The sequence below is a fragment of the Canis aureus genome, chromosome 22 (assembly GCF_053574225.1).
Source record: "Canis aureus isolate CA01 chromosome 22, VMU_Caureus_v.1.0, whole genome shotgun sequence".
Lineage (NCBI taxonomy): Eukaryota > Metazoa > Chordata > Mammalia > Carnivora > Canidae > Canis > Canis aureus.
In genome coordinates, this window is record NC_135632.1 from 40548810 (window position 1) to 40563435 (window position 14626).

Here is a 14626-nt window from a genome sequence, read left to right on the forward strand (position 1 = left end):
GTCCTGGGATCAAGTCCCACATCAGGCTCCCCATGAGGAGCCTGCTTCCCCCTCAGCCTATGTCTCTGCCTCTTTCTCTGTGTCTTTCATGAATACATAAGTAAAATCTTAAAATAAATAAAATAAAAAGGGGAAAAGCTGCTTGCCTTTTGTTCGCAAATTTAACATTGGGCCTCCATTTGCACATAACTAAATTTTGTGTTTTGTCTTCTGTTAATCTGTTTCATATCACTTTAATTCTCAGGTCAGCTAGAAGAATCTTGACAGTCAAAATTTTCCTCCCCAGCAGTTGGAATAGGCAGCAGGATAAACTTTACCGGCTGGACACTGCTGCATCTGAGAAATCCTGTGATATCTGACAAAAGCTGACAGAAAGTAAGAATCTTCACCGTTTATACCCCTTTTACCCAGCTCACTGCCTGCAGGTCTAATAGAAGCAAGAATGGTGAGAGGTGTTTTGGCTCTAAATTTATACCAGTAAGAGGGACACCTGGGTGGCTCAGCAGTTGGATGTCTGCCTTTGGCCAAGGGCCTGATCCTGGAGACCTAGGATCGAGTCCCACATTCGGCTCTCTGCATGGAGCCTGCTTCTCCCTCTGTCTGTGTCTCTGCCTCTCTCTCGTATGTCTCTCATAAATAAATTAATTAAAAATCATAAATAAATTAATTAATTCAAAATAAACAAATTTATACCAGTAAGAGAAAATGATTTGTGGATCTGGTTCCTTCAGCTTAGTGACTCTGGTAAAGTACTATTGGCTTGACTGAGCCTTTTCTACCCAGATACATTTTCTTTGTCATTGTCTTCTGTGTCATTCATTGTAAAAAGGAATTACCATATGGGAAGAACACAGGCATAGGCTGTATTGGCCTGTTGCTGGAGCTGGCGTCACAGACTGGTAAATTAACAGTTCTCATCAGACTGGACTCTGTATAGCATTTGCCATGTGTCCCTTATGTGAAAAACAAGTAAGGTGTTTCCTTTTATCTTCTATGTCCTGTGAGCTTGGCTTTGTGAATAATAAAATATTCTCTCTGGTCTCCACCATCTGCAGGATGCACTTGCTGGGTGCACCTTGGTGGCCTATAAAGTAGACTAAAAGGATGAGAGTTCAAATACATGCAGCTGCAGGCAAAATGCTTTGTGTCCAGCCAGGCCAGGTCTCAGGAGTTTGTCATAAGAGGTCCCAGGCCAAAAGGAAAATAATCTCTTAACTTGGATTGCTTATTAGCCCTGGAAAAGTCTTATTTCATTAGCCCGTGTTGTGGGAGTCACAAATTAAAACTGGAGACATCTCACACTTTCTTGGGAGAACACAGAAACGATTTTCTCTAAACCAACCTTACCACATGTCCAATGGAGGCTGTTGCTTTTCAGTCTATTTTTGGGAGTAATTTTGGAAAATGAGGGCTACAAAAAAATTCCTCCCAGATGGCATCTTCTGATCATTTCCTAGGCCAAAAAATTGCTAGGGTGGCAGCTTGAAGTCGGCCATGGGCACGCCCCACTTGCCTAGGCTGTCTGACCTGGTCTCACACTGACCAGTTGACCAGGGTCTCAGCTGTTGTCTCTTACTGTTTATGCAGCCACCCAGGCTGGTCTTGGCAAGGCAGTCCACACCCCTCCACCTCTATCAACCTGTTGGGGGAGAGGGGTATGTGTTCCTCAGCTCTTGGAATGGGCAGGTGTCTTTTACCACCCACAGGCAGATCCCACCACAGGGCTTCTCCACACACCTGCCACATTCAGGTCCTGGGCCCCGTGAATCTGCCTGGCTGGCGAATGTCTCCAGGCACCATGGCAGCCCCCCTTCTGACACCAGGCCCTCCAGGACCTGGGACCCCGGGCAGCTCCCAAAGCACCTGCATAGTCTCTTGCCAGACAAAAGCCACCGCCAAAGTTCCTTCTGCAGCCACAGCTATAAGCCAGTCCCAGTCAGCTAGTTCCATGAGAACTAGCTCCCCAGTAGGGCCCCTGGCAAGGCAGTCCTCCTAGAGCAGCCAAGGTCCCCAGGTGTCTCCTGTGGCAGGAAGCCCAGGCCACTTGCCCAGGCCCCACCCTGGCAAGGCAGTCCTCTTTCCTCCAGCCTGGCCTTCAAGGGGCAATATACACGCACTGGTGTCAAACAGGGTTTGGAACTGGGCATCCGCCAGCTCCCTGAGGAGGCCTGGCTCCTGGCATTCCGCCTCCCCCTTACAGCTGCCCTGTTCCAGGTCCCAGGCTCCCTGCTGGGCAGTGCCAGGGCCCTGTCCACACCTGGTTCCTCAGGCCTTGTCGGCAGGGGGCGCCAGAGCCCTGGCCAGGAGCAATGGCCAGGTGGTGGGGAGGCAGGGGCCCCACCAGCTTGCTTGGACTCAGGGCACAGGGAGCTCGGCTTTGTGAGGCCCAGGCGGCACAGTGAAATGACAACAGGCAGCTTCCCCTTGGCTTGGTGACTCCTGGGGGTCCCAGCTTCTCTCTCCAGCCATCGGGGCCCCCAGGCGTGTGCTATTCCAGGGGCCTTTCTGCCCCAGCCCCAGCCCCCAGCCACAAGCCCACTGGCCTCACCCTGGCAAGGGCGTCCAGACTCTTGCAGCTGGGGCCTCAGGGAGGACATGTGCCCTGCTCAACTGTAGCATTGGGACTGGGGCACGTGACTTGTACCACCAACACCCCTCCCCTTGACCAGACCTTACCACATACTTGCCCCGTGCCAGGTCTCTGGCCCACCTGACCCGGGTGGTGGTCTGTCCTGAGGCAGCACTCCTGCCATTGGCCTGCCCGGGCCAGCTGAGACCTTCTGGGCCACTGGAGCTTGGGTAGGTCCTGAACGGTGTCATTGCCTTCAGGGACGTGGCAGCCCAACTTCCCCCCAAATCCTGCTGGGATGGCAGCCTGAAGTCGGCCATAGGCACACCCCACCTGTTTAGACTGTCAGACTCTCTGACTGGGTCCCACACTGACCAGTCGCCCAGAGTCCCACGTGGTGTCTCGTGCTGGGGGTGAGCCCCAGCAGCCACCCAGGCTGGTCTTGGCAAGGCAGTCCACCCTCCTCCATCTCTTTGTAGCTGTGGGGGAAAGGGTGTGTGTGTGTGGTTATAATTTAAATTAGTCAGTTGTTTATTTTCCCCAGTCGTCTTCTTCTGGTGGACTGTCCTTTGCAGACTTTGTTAGTTTTTCTCATGGCTTCATGTCCACATATTTTCTGCTTATTTTTGGCAGTATTGGTTGTCATTTAGGGTCTCTGGTTCTCGGTTAACTTGTGATGTTAGTGGAAAAGGCATATATGAGTAACATGTGAAGTTCTTAATTGGCAATATACCTCTTGCTTGACATTTTTTTAGTTGTTTTCTTTTATACACAGCCATCATAGTGTGAGGAAGCCCAAAGCCAAGTACCTGTCCTTTCTGACAGCCCTGGCTCAGTGCCCATTTACTGTCTGGCATCAATCATCAGATATAAAGTACTTAGTCTTCAATTGTTTTAAAAAACCCAGCTATCTTGTTACCCTCAGTTTTCAGGTCATCCCAGCTCAGGTACTAGATATTTTGGAGAGGAGAGAAGCTGTTTTTGGTGTGTTTCTGCTTTTCTGATGCACTGAATCCATTGTTATAGGAAAATAAGTATTGTTTTATGTCACTATGTTTGATGTGGTTTGCAATGAAACAGTAGCAATTGGAAAGAATACTGACTGGTTGATTTGCTTATTTGATGCTATTTGACCCTATCTTGCTCAGACTGTTTTTGTGGCCTGCTCCCTCTTCAGATAGTTATTCTGACAGCTGTATGAGTAGGACTTCCCCCCAGGGGAGACATATCTGTTTATTTTCCCTTACACTCCTATTCCCCTTGCTTCTAGCTGTTGACAAAGTGTATTCTATTTTGGATTTTTGAGTCTATGATTCTTCTACCTTAGATTAATAATCCATTCCTCTGGTTGAAGAATGACCAAAGCACACAGAAAACAGGAGTGGCAATGAAAGAAAAGGTAGCAACACGGTATTTACATTAAGTCTTACAAACAAACTGCCTCCTGGAAATCTTCCCTGACATTTGTATATCTTTGAGGGCTGATACCCAGAGTGGTTATGCCCCTGCTTCAATCAGTCTCAACATGTCAGAGAATCTGTGTCACATTGGGCTCTCCTGAAAGCAGACCCTGAAACTACGATTTGGGCGCAAATAGTTTATTTGGAAAGTGATTCCAAAAAAAGCATCATGAGGGAATTCAAGAAAGGAGGAAACCCTATAGAGAATATGATGATGATCAGATTTGCCACGGGTCCTGGTGCTGTGTGTAAGTGGGGTCAATCCTGCTAGGGACCCTCTAAGTAACTATGCAGAGCCCACCTCAGAAGTGTCCCACCAAGAGGCTGGGAAGTGGAGATATTTATGCACCCCCTCTTTTTCCTTGCTAGTTGGAGTTTGCCTGTGGTCAGTGACTCCCTAGAACTTCCTGCCCCCACCCCCTCCACAGACCATACAGTCTTGCAATAAGAGAATGCCAGGCAACATGGTGGGACTCTCAGCATGCCCGTGAACTGTCCTCTCCGATTGGGTAAGGAGACACAGGCAGGGCACAATCCCACACACCCTTGCCTCTACTTAAGTAGATTCTCCTGTCTTTTTTATAAAGGGCCCATTGACATATCCTTTTTTCATCTTTGGTAGCAGCCAGCATTCTACACTATTCTCCAGTGTCCCTCGGAGATTTACGAAGTATTCTTCTGAATTGATGATCATCACAGCCTCCTGCCATCATGACCATACCCAATTTGGCAGGGGAAATAGAACAACAAACACTGGGGTCCTACCAGGCTTAGACAGGCATGGTCACTGGATCATCCATCCTTTATTCCTGCTTTCTAAATCTGCCATAACAAAGTACCACAAACAGGGTGGCTTAAAACAACAGAAATTTATTTCAAGTTATGGATGATAGAGTTCCAAAATCAAGGTATTAGTAGGACTTGATTTCTTCTAAAGACACTCTATGCCTCTCTTCTAGTTTCTGGAATAGCTGGTAATCCTTGATGTTCCCCAGGCTTATAGATGTAGCACTCTAAACTCTGTGACTTTCTTCATCTGGCCTTCTTCTCTGTGTGTCTGTGTCTCTGTATCCAAATCTCTTTCTTCATTCCCTTATAAAGATACTAGTCATTGGATTTAGGGCTTACCCTAATCCATTATTATTTCATCTTAACTACATTGGCATGATTTCCAAATAATGTTGCATTCACTAGCACTGGTGTTAAGACTTCAATATATGTTTTGGGGAGACACAATTAAACCCACTACAGTCTCTTAGAGGAGTACATGTCAGCTGTGTTGAGTTCCTGAGGGTCAAATCCGCCCACTCCCTTCTTTTTCTAACTTGGATTTAGGAAGACCTTGTGGACCAACCTGTCCATACTAGTCAGAGTCCAGTTAGGGAAGCAGCAACTACTCAAGCATTAAAGATATGAGATTCATTGTAGGGAATTTGTTGATCAGAAAAAGGAAGAAGCGAGAAACCAAATGGATTGGTTATGTAATCCAGAGTTTATCAATAGTAGGAAGCTATCCACCCCAGAGTGGAAGCATATTAGAGCTGGGTGGGTGGATCAAGGGAAGCTCATCTGGCAGAAGCTAGAGCCATGAAGAATGTCAGTCACTGCTGGAAAGGCCACTTGAGACAGAGAGGGTGAAGGAAGTATTTTCTCTTCCTGCCTCTTTGTCTTCCACCCACTGAGACTGGTTTGAAGCCTGAGAGTAAGAGTGTCTGGAAAATGCAGCCTGAAGGGTGGATCCACCACCCTGGTGATATGTAGAGAGAGTAAAGGAAGGGGAAAGAGGAAGGGCAAACAGACCAAGGATTGGCACAACCACTAGCCAGCATAGCAATCTCCTCCTGCCTGTCTTTTTTTTTTTTAAGGTTTTTATTTATTTATTCATAGAGAGAGAGAGAGAGAGAGAGAGAGAGAGGCAGAGACACAGGCAGAGGGAGAAGCAGGCACCATGCAGAGAGCTTGACGTGTGACTGGATCCAAGGTCTCCAGGATCACACCGTGGGCTGCAGGCGGCGCTAAACCGCTGCGCCACTGGGGCTGTCCTCCTGCCTTTCTTTTAATCAAACTTTTTATTTTGAGATAATAGATTTGTTTGCAGTTGTAAGTAGTACAGGGGGATCCCATGTACCCTTCACCCAGTTTCTCCCCATGAAACTATCGTACAATATCATAATCAGGGTATTGACATTGTTACAATCCGGCAATCTTATTCAGATTTCCCCAGTTTTACTTGTACCTGTGTGTATGTGTGTGTTTATTTGGTTCTTTTTTTTTTTAATTTATTTTTTATTGGTGTTCAATTTGCCAACATACAAAATAACACCCAGTGCTCATCCTGTCAAGTGTGTTTATTTGGTTCTATGCAATTTTAGGCCATATGTAGATTTATGTATCCACCACCTGTCAAGAAGTTCTAACATCACAAGGATCCCTGGTGTTGGCTTCTATAACCACACCACCACTGTCTTGCCAACGTCCAACACTCTAACTCTATCCTGAACCCCTAGCAATCATCAGTGTTTCTACTTCACTAATCTGTCATTGAGAAAAATTCTCCCTTTATATAAGGGAATCACACAGCCTGCCACCTATTGGGATTGGCTTTTTGTCTTCAACATTATGTTGCTGAGATTCTGTCACATGTATCAGTAGATTGTTCCTTTGGGCTGTGGACCAGTAAGGATGCAACACAGTTTGACCACTCACCTGCTGAAGGACAGCTCTTTTCATTTATTTTTCAGTCTATTTTCTTTCTGTTCCTCAGATTGAAGAAATTCTATTGATCTGTTCTGAAGTTCATGGATCCTCTGTCATCTCTTTATTTCTGTATTTTTCAGTTCTATCATTTCTATTTGATTTTTTAAAAAATTTTTATTTATTTATGATAGTCACAGAGAGAGAGAGAGAGAGAGAGGCAGAGACATAGGCAGAGGGAGAAGCAGGCTCCATGCACCGGGAGCCCGACGTGGGATTGATCCCGGGTCTCCAGGATCGCGCCCTGGGCCAAAGGCAGGCACTAAACCTCTGCGCCACCCAGGGATCCCTCTATTTGATTTTTTTATAACTTCTATTTCTTTGTGGAGATGTACTATTTTTTTGTTTCAGAAAAATTTTTAATTATTATTAAAACATTTTTATGGCTGATTTTACATCCTTGCCAGATAATCTCAACATCTGATTCATTTTGTTGTTGGTGTCAATTAATTATCTTTTCTCATTAGAGTTGGGTCTCTCTGATTTTTGATATGACGGGTGATCTTCTATTGCATCTTTGATACTTTAGTTAAGTCAGAAGACTCTGGTTCCTATGTAGTTCTTTTGTGATAGCAGGCAGTCATTCTATTTAGTTTTAGCACATAAGTTGTGGCCTACTTTTGTGGGTTGTGGTTCCAATGACTGTTTAATATTCAGAGCCTCTTTGATGCAACTTGGTGTACTTGATGTTTCTGGTCCTGCTGAGGCTCCCACTGAGGACTGCTGACACTGCCTAAAGGGTGGAAAGAGCTTCTATGATCTCAACCTTTAGTAAGTGAAAGGGTGTCCTGCCCATGGGGACAAAGATTGCTTTCTGGCCCATATTGTCTGGTTGTTTCACTTTCAGTAATGCTATGATTAGTCAGTGGATTCAAGTGTTATCAACCTGATTTATCCCTTATAAAGTATCTCATCAACATTTCACCCAATGGTTCCAGCATCCACAGCTGATTGTTACCTAGTTACTCTAAAAGACTTACTAATTGTATCCTTCCATCTGCATTCATTAGCTGGAATTCTTTACAATGAACTTTTTTTCGTTTGCTGTTGGTTTTTTGTTTGTTTTGCTGGTTTTCTTTTTTTCATTTATTTTATTTTATTTTTACTTTAATTCCAGTATAGTTAACATAGTGTTATATTAGTTTCAGGTAGGTGTACAATATAGCGACTCAGCATTTCCATACATCACCCAGTACTCGTCACAAGTGTGCTCCTTAATCCCCATCACCTATTTCACCCATTCCCCATCCATCTTCCCTCTGGTAACCATCAGTTTGTTCCCTATATTTAAGAGTCTGTTACTTGGTTTGTCTCTCTGCCTCTCTTTTTGCTCTGCTCATTTGTTTTGTTTCTTGAATACTACATATGAGTGAAATCATATGGTATTTGTCCTTCTCTGACTGATTTCACTTAACATTATACTCTCTAGCTCCATCCATGTCATTGCAAATGGCCAAAATTTCATTCCTTTTTATGGCTGAAAAGTATTCCATTGTGTATATATACCACTTCTTTGTATCTATTCATCTGTCAATGGATACTTAGGTTGCTTCCATAATTTGGCTATTGTAAATAATGCTGTTATTAACATTGGTGTACTTGTATCCCTTTGAACTCATGTTTTTGTATTTTTGGGGTAAATAACCAGTAATGGAATAACTGAATCATAAGGTAGTTCCGTTTTTAACTTTTTCAGGAACCTCCATACTGTTTTCCACAGTGGTTGCACCAGTTTTTATATTCTGACCAACAGTGCAAGAGAGTTTTCTTTTTCTCCACATCCTCACCAACAGTTGTTGTTTCCTGTGTTTTTGATTTTGGCTATTTTGACAGGTATGAGGTGATATCCCATTGTAGTTTAATTTGCATTTCCCTGGTGATGAGTGATAGTAATACTGAGGATCTTTTCACATGTCTGTTGGTCATCTGTATGTCTTCTTTGGAGAAGTGTCTGTTTCTTCTGCCCATTTTTAACTGGATTATTTATTTCTCACATGCTGAGTTGTCTAAGTTCTTTTTTTTTAAAGATTTTATTTATTTATTCATGAGAGACACAGAGAGAGAGGCAGAGACACAGGCAGAGGGAGATGCAGGCTCCTTGCAGGGAGCCTGACTTGGGACTCCATCCTGGGACTCCAGGATCACGCCCTCTGCCAAAGGCAGGCGCTAAACCACTGAGCCACCCAGGGATCCCCCTGTCTAAGTTCTTTATATATTTTGGATACTAATCCTTTATCAGCTAAGTCATTTGTAAATATCTTCTCTCAGTCAGTAGGTTGCCTTTTAGTTTTGTTCATTGTTTCCCTCACTGTGCAGATGCTTTTTCTTTTGATGAAGTCCCAAAAGTTTAAGTTTATTTTTGCTTTTATCTCCCTTGCCTCAGAAAATATTTCTAGAAAAATGTTGTTATGGCCAATATCAGAGACATTTCTGCCTTCTACAATGAACTTTCATCAACTATTTAATTCCCCTGGAATTCAGATCATGCAAGAGAGGACAAATGCTTGATGCTTTTCCTTTCTTTGTTGGGATCCCTAGCAATATCCAAAGACTGGATAAAAACTTAAGACTAAAATTTTCTTAAGTGTCATTATAAACCTAGATCTTTACTTTCAATTCTCTCAATTTCAGTTATAGTCTATTGCAATACTACCTTACGTCCAGTTCCAATTTTAGCCAGTGGGAGGCCCTCAAATGGACTCTCAGGTGCCTTTGAAAAGATTCCATTAATATTTGACAGCTTCCTCCTTTTCTAGCACAGCCATGTATCTCAGGGACAGCTGGTACCTTTTCTGCCTCAGGTGTGGAATCAGCCATTTCTCAAGGAGCCCTGATTCCTTTGAGTGGGAAATGGTATTTAGACACTAAAATCCATTGCTACTTGACCTTTTCTGCAAACAACTGAGGAAAAACTTCTTCAAAAGAAATAATGAGTTATTAATATTTCCTATTTAAATTTAAGATTACAGGGTTTTCCCATTATTTCTGTGATTGTATCTCTTTCTTCTCAGCCCTCCTAAGCTTTTTTCTACTCCCTGCCCCCTCAATTTTGGTTATATACACTCAAGACCTAAACCCTTAGTAGGTTCAGATCTATGCCTTAACCTCCTTCACCTTTCCCATTTGAGCACCTTCCAGCTCTGAAATGAGGAGTCTAATTTCCCTCATTACAACTAACATAGTGGAAATAAGATGGACTTGTGGGGACATGGTGAAAATCTTCCCACCTAGGCCCAGGTCAAGGTCATGTGAGCCACTGGATTCCTTAACACCAACCATTTGCATGCAAACACTCCCCAGCCTTCCCAGGAAGTTACTCCTGACAGAAACACCTCCCCAGGGAAATCACAAGCAAAGTAATTAAATGAGTATGGTAGTTAAGAGCATATCACCAGAGATTCCATCTCTGATAGTCTCTTAAGACAAAGCTGAGTGTTTTTCCATTCCTTCTTTAAAAAAAAAAAAAAAAAAAAAAAAAAAAATCTGATCCAGATTGAATTATGTTGCATGGCAACTTGTGTCAATGGAGTTGCCATGGTTACAGGTGAACCTGAAAGTGAGCTGTGACAGCCTGGGCTGAGTTCCCTGAGCTGCATGTCTTAAAGATGCATCCATTTGTCTTCTTGTTCTGGTTACAAATATAATGAGAATTAATGGAATTTCCCAGCAAGGTCTATGGACAAATGCAGGTCAAGGAAAAGTGGAGCCACCGATCTCTTCAAATAAATGTTTCCCTTCATCAGCCAGACTAGTGTCTCAGGACACATCACACGATCTCCGCATGCCTTCATCTACCTATGCATGAGGAACCAGGGAGAATCACCATGTGCTTGCAACTCTCCAAATGAAGAAACCATGAGCCACCCCCAGGAATTCTCCTTAGATGAAAGGTAAGAATAATATCTTCCTTGATTGTAAGGAGAAATTGTCCCCTTTAAAATGCCCTGTGCTACTCTGTGGAGAGGAGACTGGAGGAAAAAGTCAGGGAAAGGCCAAAAACCTCAGGTAAGAGCTTCTGGACCAGCAATTGCTCTCTGCATCATCCATCTGTCCCTTGTGGTACCAGCTGAAAGTTACCCCAGAGAAACCAGGGTGGAAACCCAGCAGAGGCCATCCAACCTCCTTTCAACTACCTACACTACTGGTCTCCCCCAGCAGCACATTAGAAGCACCTGGGAACTTTGGCAGGGAAAACAGCTTGAATCGATGTTTGGGGGTAGGGCCCAGACATGGGTATTTTAAAATGTCCAACTCCAGAGATTGAGAACCACTGTGCTGGACCACTGGGCTGCTTTAAAAAAACAGATTGCTGTTTACCACAGCTATAGTAACTCTGGGGTGGCCCCCAAGTTCTCAAGTGGTGCTGATGCTGTTGGTCAGGGACAATTCACTGAGAACTAGTGCTTCAGAAAGATACTTCCAACATCTGGCACTTGTTCCCCTGGCTTTGCTTTGTTCCTCATGTTCTACTGTTTCTTGTGGTATAAGCTCCTGATCACTGGCTTATCCCTGGATCCGAGAGTCACCTGACCTCTCCAGTTTCCCCTTTACTGCACCCTCCTGGATGTAAGTTTTATAGTCCCCCTCCTTCACCCCCTTCCTCGAGTCTTAACCTCACATCACCCCCACCCACCCACTCTACCCCCAGCCTCCAGGATTCTAATCTGTCATCAGCCCCCATGACCAGAGTTTCCACTGGAGTTGTATGGCTTTCTGCAAAGGGAAGAAGGTTACATCTGGGGTGGCCTTTAATTGGATGTTCACATCAGGGGTCCTTATCTTGTCACAGTGTTACAACACCTCAGATCTTTCTGATTATACTATTCCCACAAGATGAAAGCATTTGAAAAATGTGCAAACCATTTCTGGAGTCTTAAAATGGGTCATATTCCAGTTTTATGAACCAAATCCAGTTCCATCTATCTTGAACCTCAATTTTCTGACCCATAAAATAAGAGGATTAGACTAAATCAATTGCTAAAGTTTCTTGAGCCTCTATAAAATAAATAATTTCTCTATGATCTGAGAGAGTGAACAATTAGCTCCCATTACTGGCATAATTAGATTCACCCCAAAGGATTTCAATACCTTAAGTAAAACATGTACCCATGGAAACAAAGAAAATCATAGGCTTGTTAAAAATAGAACATTTTAATTTAAAAATGTTTGTATTCATCTTTAAGACACTTAAAAGAAAATGATTTGGCTAAGGCAAATGAGTCAGCAACTACCGTGATTCCTGTGAGAACTGGTGTCATTTCCCAAAGACTCTTCTTACCAAGATACACTCATGACCTACTGGCAAGTGAAAAAGGGAGTACAAAACAGTGTGTACAGTATGACTTCATTTTGCATATTGATGTACTCACACAGAGAAAACAGTTTGGAAAGTGATACAGCAAAAGGCTAATTCTGGTGCTCTCTGGCTAGTGAAATTAAGCGTAATTAAAATTGCATCGTCTCAGCTTAGAGTGGTTTTTAGTTTTGCTTGCAATGAACACATTATTGCTTCAATAAAGGAAATACAAACACTTTTCAAAAAAACCTATTTCCAAACTTGCACATCTAGAGTAGTATAAGCCTTGTGGAAAGGAGACTGTGTCACAGATGCCAGTTTATAGCAGAGACCTGTGTCCAAACTATTCTTGCCTGTCCAACCCTCCACCAACTGCATCTAAAGTCATCAATTTGAAATTTCTTTTTAAAAATCTAGGCCTTTCATGCTATAAATTTCCTCCTAAGAATTAGGATGTTAGTGGCATCTCACAAATTTAGTATGTTGGGTTTTTGTTTTCATTCCGTTAATATTTTTTGACTTCCTTTTTGATTCATGAGTTATTTAGAAGTATCTTATTTAGTTTCAAAAATTTGGGGGACTTTCTAGGTATGTTTCCATCATTGACTTCTGATTTAATTGCACTGTAGTCAAAGAACTTACTTTTAACTTCAATCTTTTTAAATTTATTGAATCTTATTTTATATACCAGAATATTATTTGTTTTGGTAAATGTTCCATGCTCACTTGAAAGAAATTAATCTACTATCGTTGGGCCGGGTATTTGATAAATATGTTAGGTCAGGTTGGTAGGTTATTCAAGTCATCTGTATCTTTACTGATTTTCTGTCCATTTGTCTTATTAATCAGACAGAGTTTGTGATCTCCTAGTCCTCTGTAAGCCTGGGCACTCTCCCCTCTAATCCTTTCACATGGTTCTTTCTTTGGCCTCTGAGTTTCCTCATACACTGATTAATACTCAACTGAGGGCAGCCTGGATGGCTCAGTGGTTTAGCGCCACCTTCGGCCCAGGGTGTGATCCTGGAGACCTGGGATAGAGTCCCATATCGGGTTCCCTGCATGGAGCCTGCTTCTCCCTCTGCCTGTGTCTGCCTCTTTCTCTGTGTATGACTCTCATGAGTAAATAAATAAAATCTTTAAAAAAAAAAAAAACTCAACTGGAAATTCCAGGGGGACAATATGCAGTGCTCTAGAACTCTCCCCAACCCTCTGTTTGAGATCCCTCTTTTCTAGTATTCTGTCCTTCGAACTCTAGCTGCTCTGGCTTCCCAAGACTTCCAGCCTTGTCTTCTCAACTCAACTATCTGCCTGGTTTCCTTCTCCTTGCACTGCAGCCTATAAACTATCTATGCAGTAAGCTAGGGTAACTGTAAACTCTGTAGCATTTGTTACTCTCTCTCAGGGATCACTGTGCTTTACTGACTGATGGCCAATGTCTTAAAAACCTTGATTTCATGTGCTTTGTCATATCACAGGCTGGAGAATAATTCAGGTTCCTGTTCCTCTATTTTGGCTGAAGCAGAAATGCCATCATCAACTCTTCCTCCACTCTTTCCTGTCTGAACCATTCTCTGCCCAACAGCTATCTTTTCTTCTTTAAAAAAATCTATCTTTTAAAATTTTTAATTATATCACTTCCTAGCTTAACATTCAATGGCTTCTATTGCTATTAGAAACCAAGACCCGAGCACAGCTTACATAGCACTGCACACTCTACTTCATGCTTATCTCTTTAGCCTTATTTAGCCCCAAATCTCCCTTTTGCTCTCTGATCTCCAATTCCATGACTGTGGTCCCTGGTACCCCAGGGCCTTTGCACATACTATTTGGTCTGCCTGAAATGCTCTTCCCATACCCCTACTACCCCTAACATCCACATCTTCCTCAAAGAAGCCCTCCATAATTCCTTAAACTAGAGTATGTTTTCCTATCATCATCTCTCAGAGCTCTTAGTTATTTTCACCTCACCTATTCACTGATTTTATTATATACTGGCATACTTATTTAATTAACATTGGATTTATCTGTTAGATTTTAGGATCCAGAGGATCACAGATAGTAAATCTGTGATGCTCTCCATTGCAGCTACAGTATCTGGCACAGGGCTTCATACAGTGTGATGACTGTGGATAAAGTAGGGAAAGTACAGCATGTGCTGACCCACATCCCCCCTAGCCTTTCCTAATTCCTTTGTACAATGAAGGCTTCCTAAGGAACATACCTGGGATTCTCTATCTGAGGGCTTTCTCCACAGGTGAAGAAGGTGAAGATGAGACTCTTAGAAATAGCTCCTGCTGGGGCACATGGGTGGCTCAGTCAGTTAATCGTCCAACTCCTGATTTTGGCTCAGGTTGTGTCTGCAGGGTTGTGGGATCAAACCCAGCATCAGCCTCTGTGCTCAGCACCGAGTCTGCTTATCCCTCTCTTTCTGCTCCTCCTCTGGCTCTCTCTCTCTAATAAACAAATAAAAATCATTAAAAAAATAGCTCCTGCCAAAATGGATGAGTTGGAGGATAATATCCTCCATTCCTCTCCAATTTGGGGAAG

The 14626-nt window shown here is 43.2% G+C and overlaps 1 protein-coding gene across 9 annotated transcripts in view; it reads left to right on the forward strand.

Annotated features, from left to right (window-relative positions):
- Positions 1-14626, forward strand: part of POMGNT2 (protein O-linked mannose N-acetylglucosaminyltransferase 2 (beta 1,4-)) — a 140622-nt gene that overhangs the window by 81893 nt on the left and 44103 nt on the right. For 8 of the 9 annotated variants that reach the window (XR_013361439.1, XR_013361440.1, XR_013361441.1 and 5 more), the window contains 2 exons: positions 245-375; positions 10527-10673. Coding sequence is in view for 3 of the 9 variants with exons in the window: in XM_077865561.1 (XP_077721687.1) it covers positions 10667-10673 (7 nt within the window). In the remaining 6 variants the exon portion in view is untranslated. The remainder of the gene's footprint in view (positions 1-244; positions 376-10526; positions 10674-14626) is intronic. The other variant, XR_013361442.1, reaches the window with a different exon arrangement.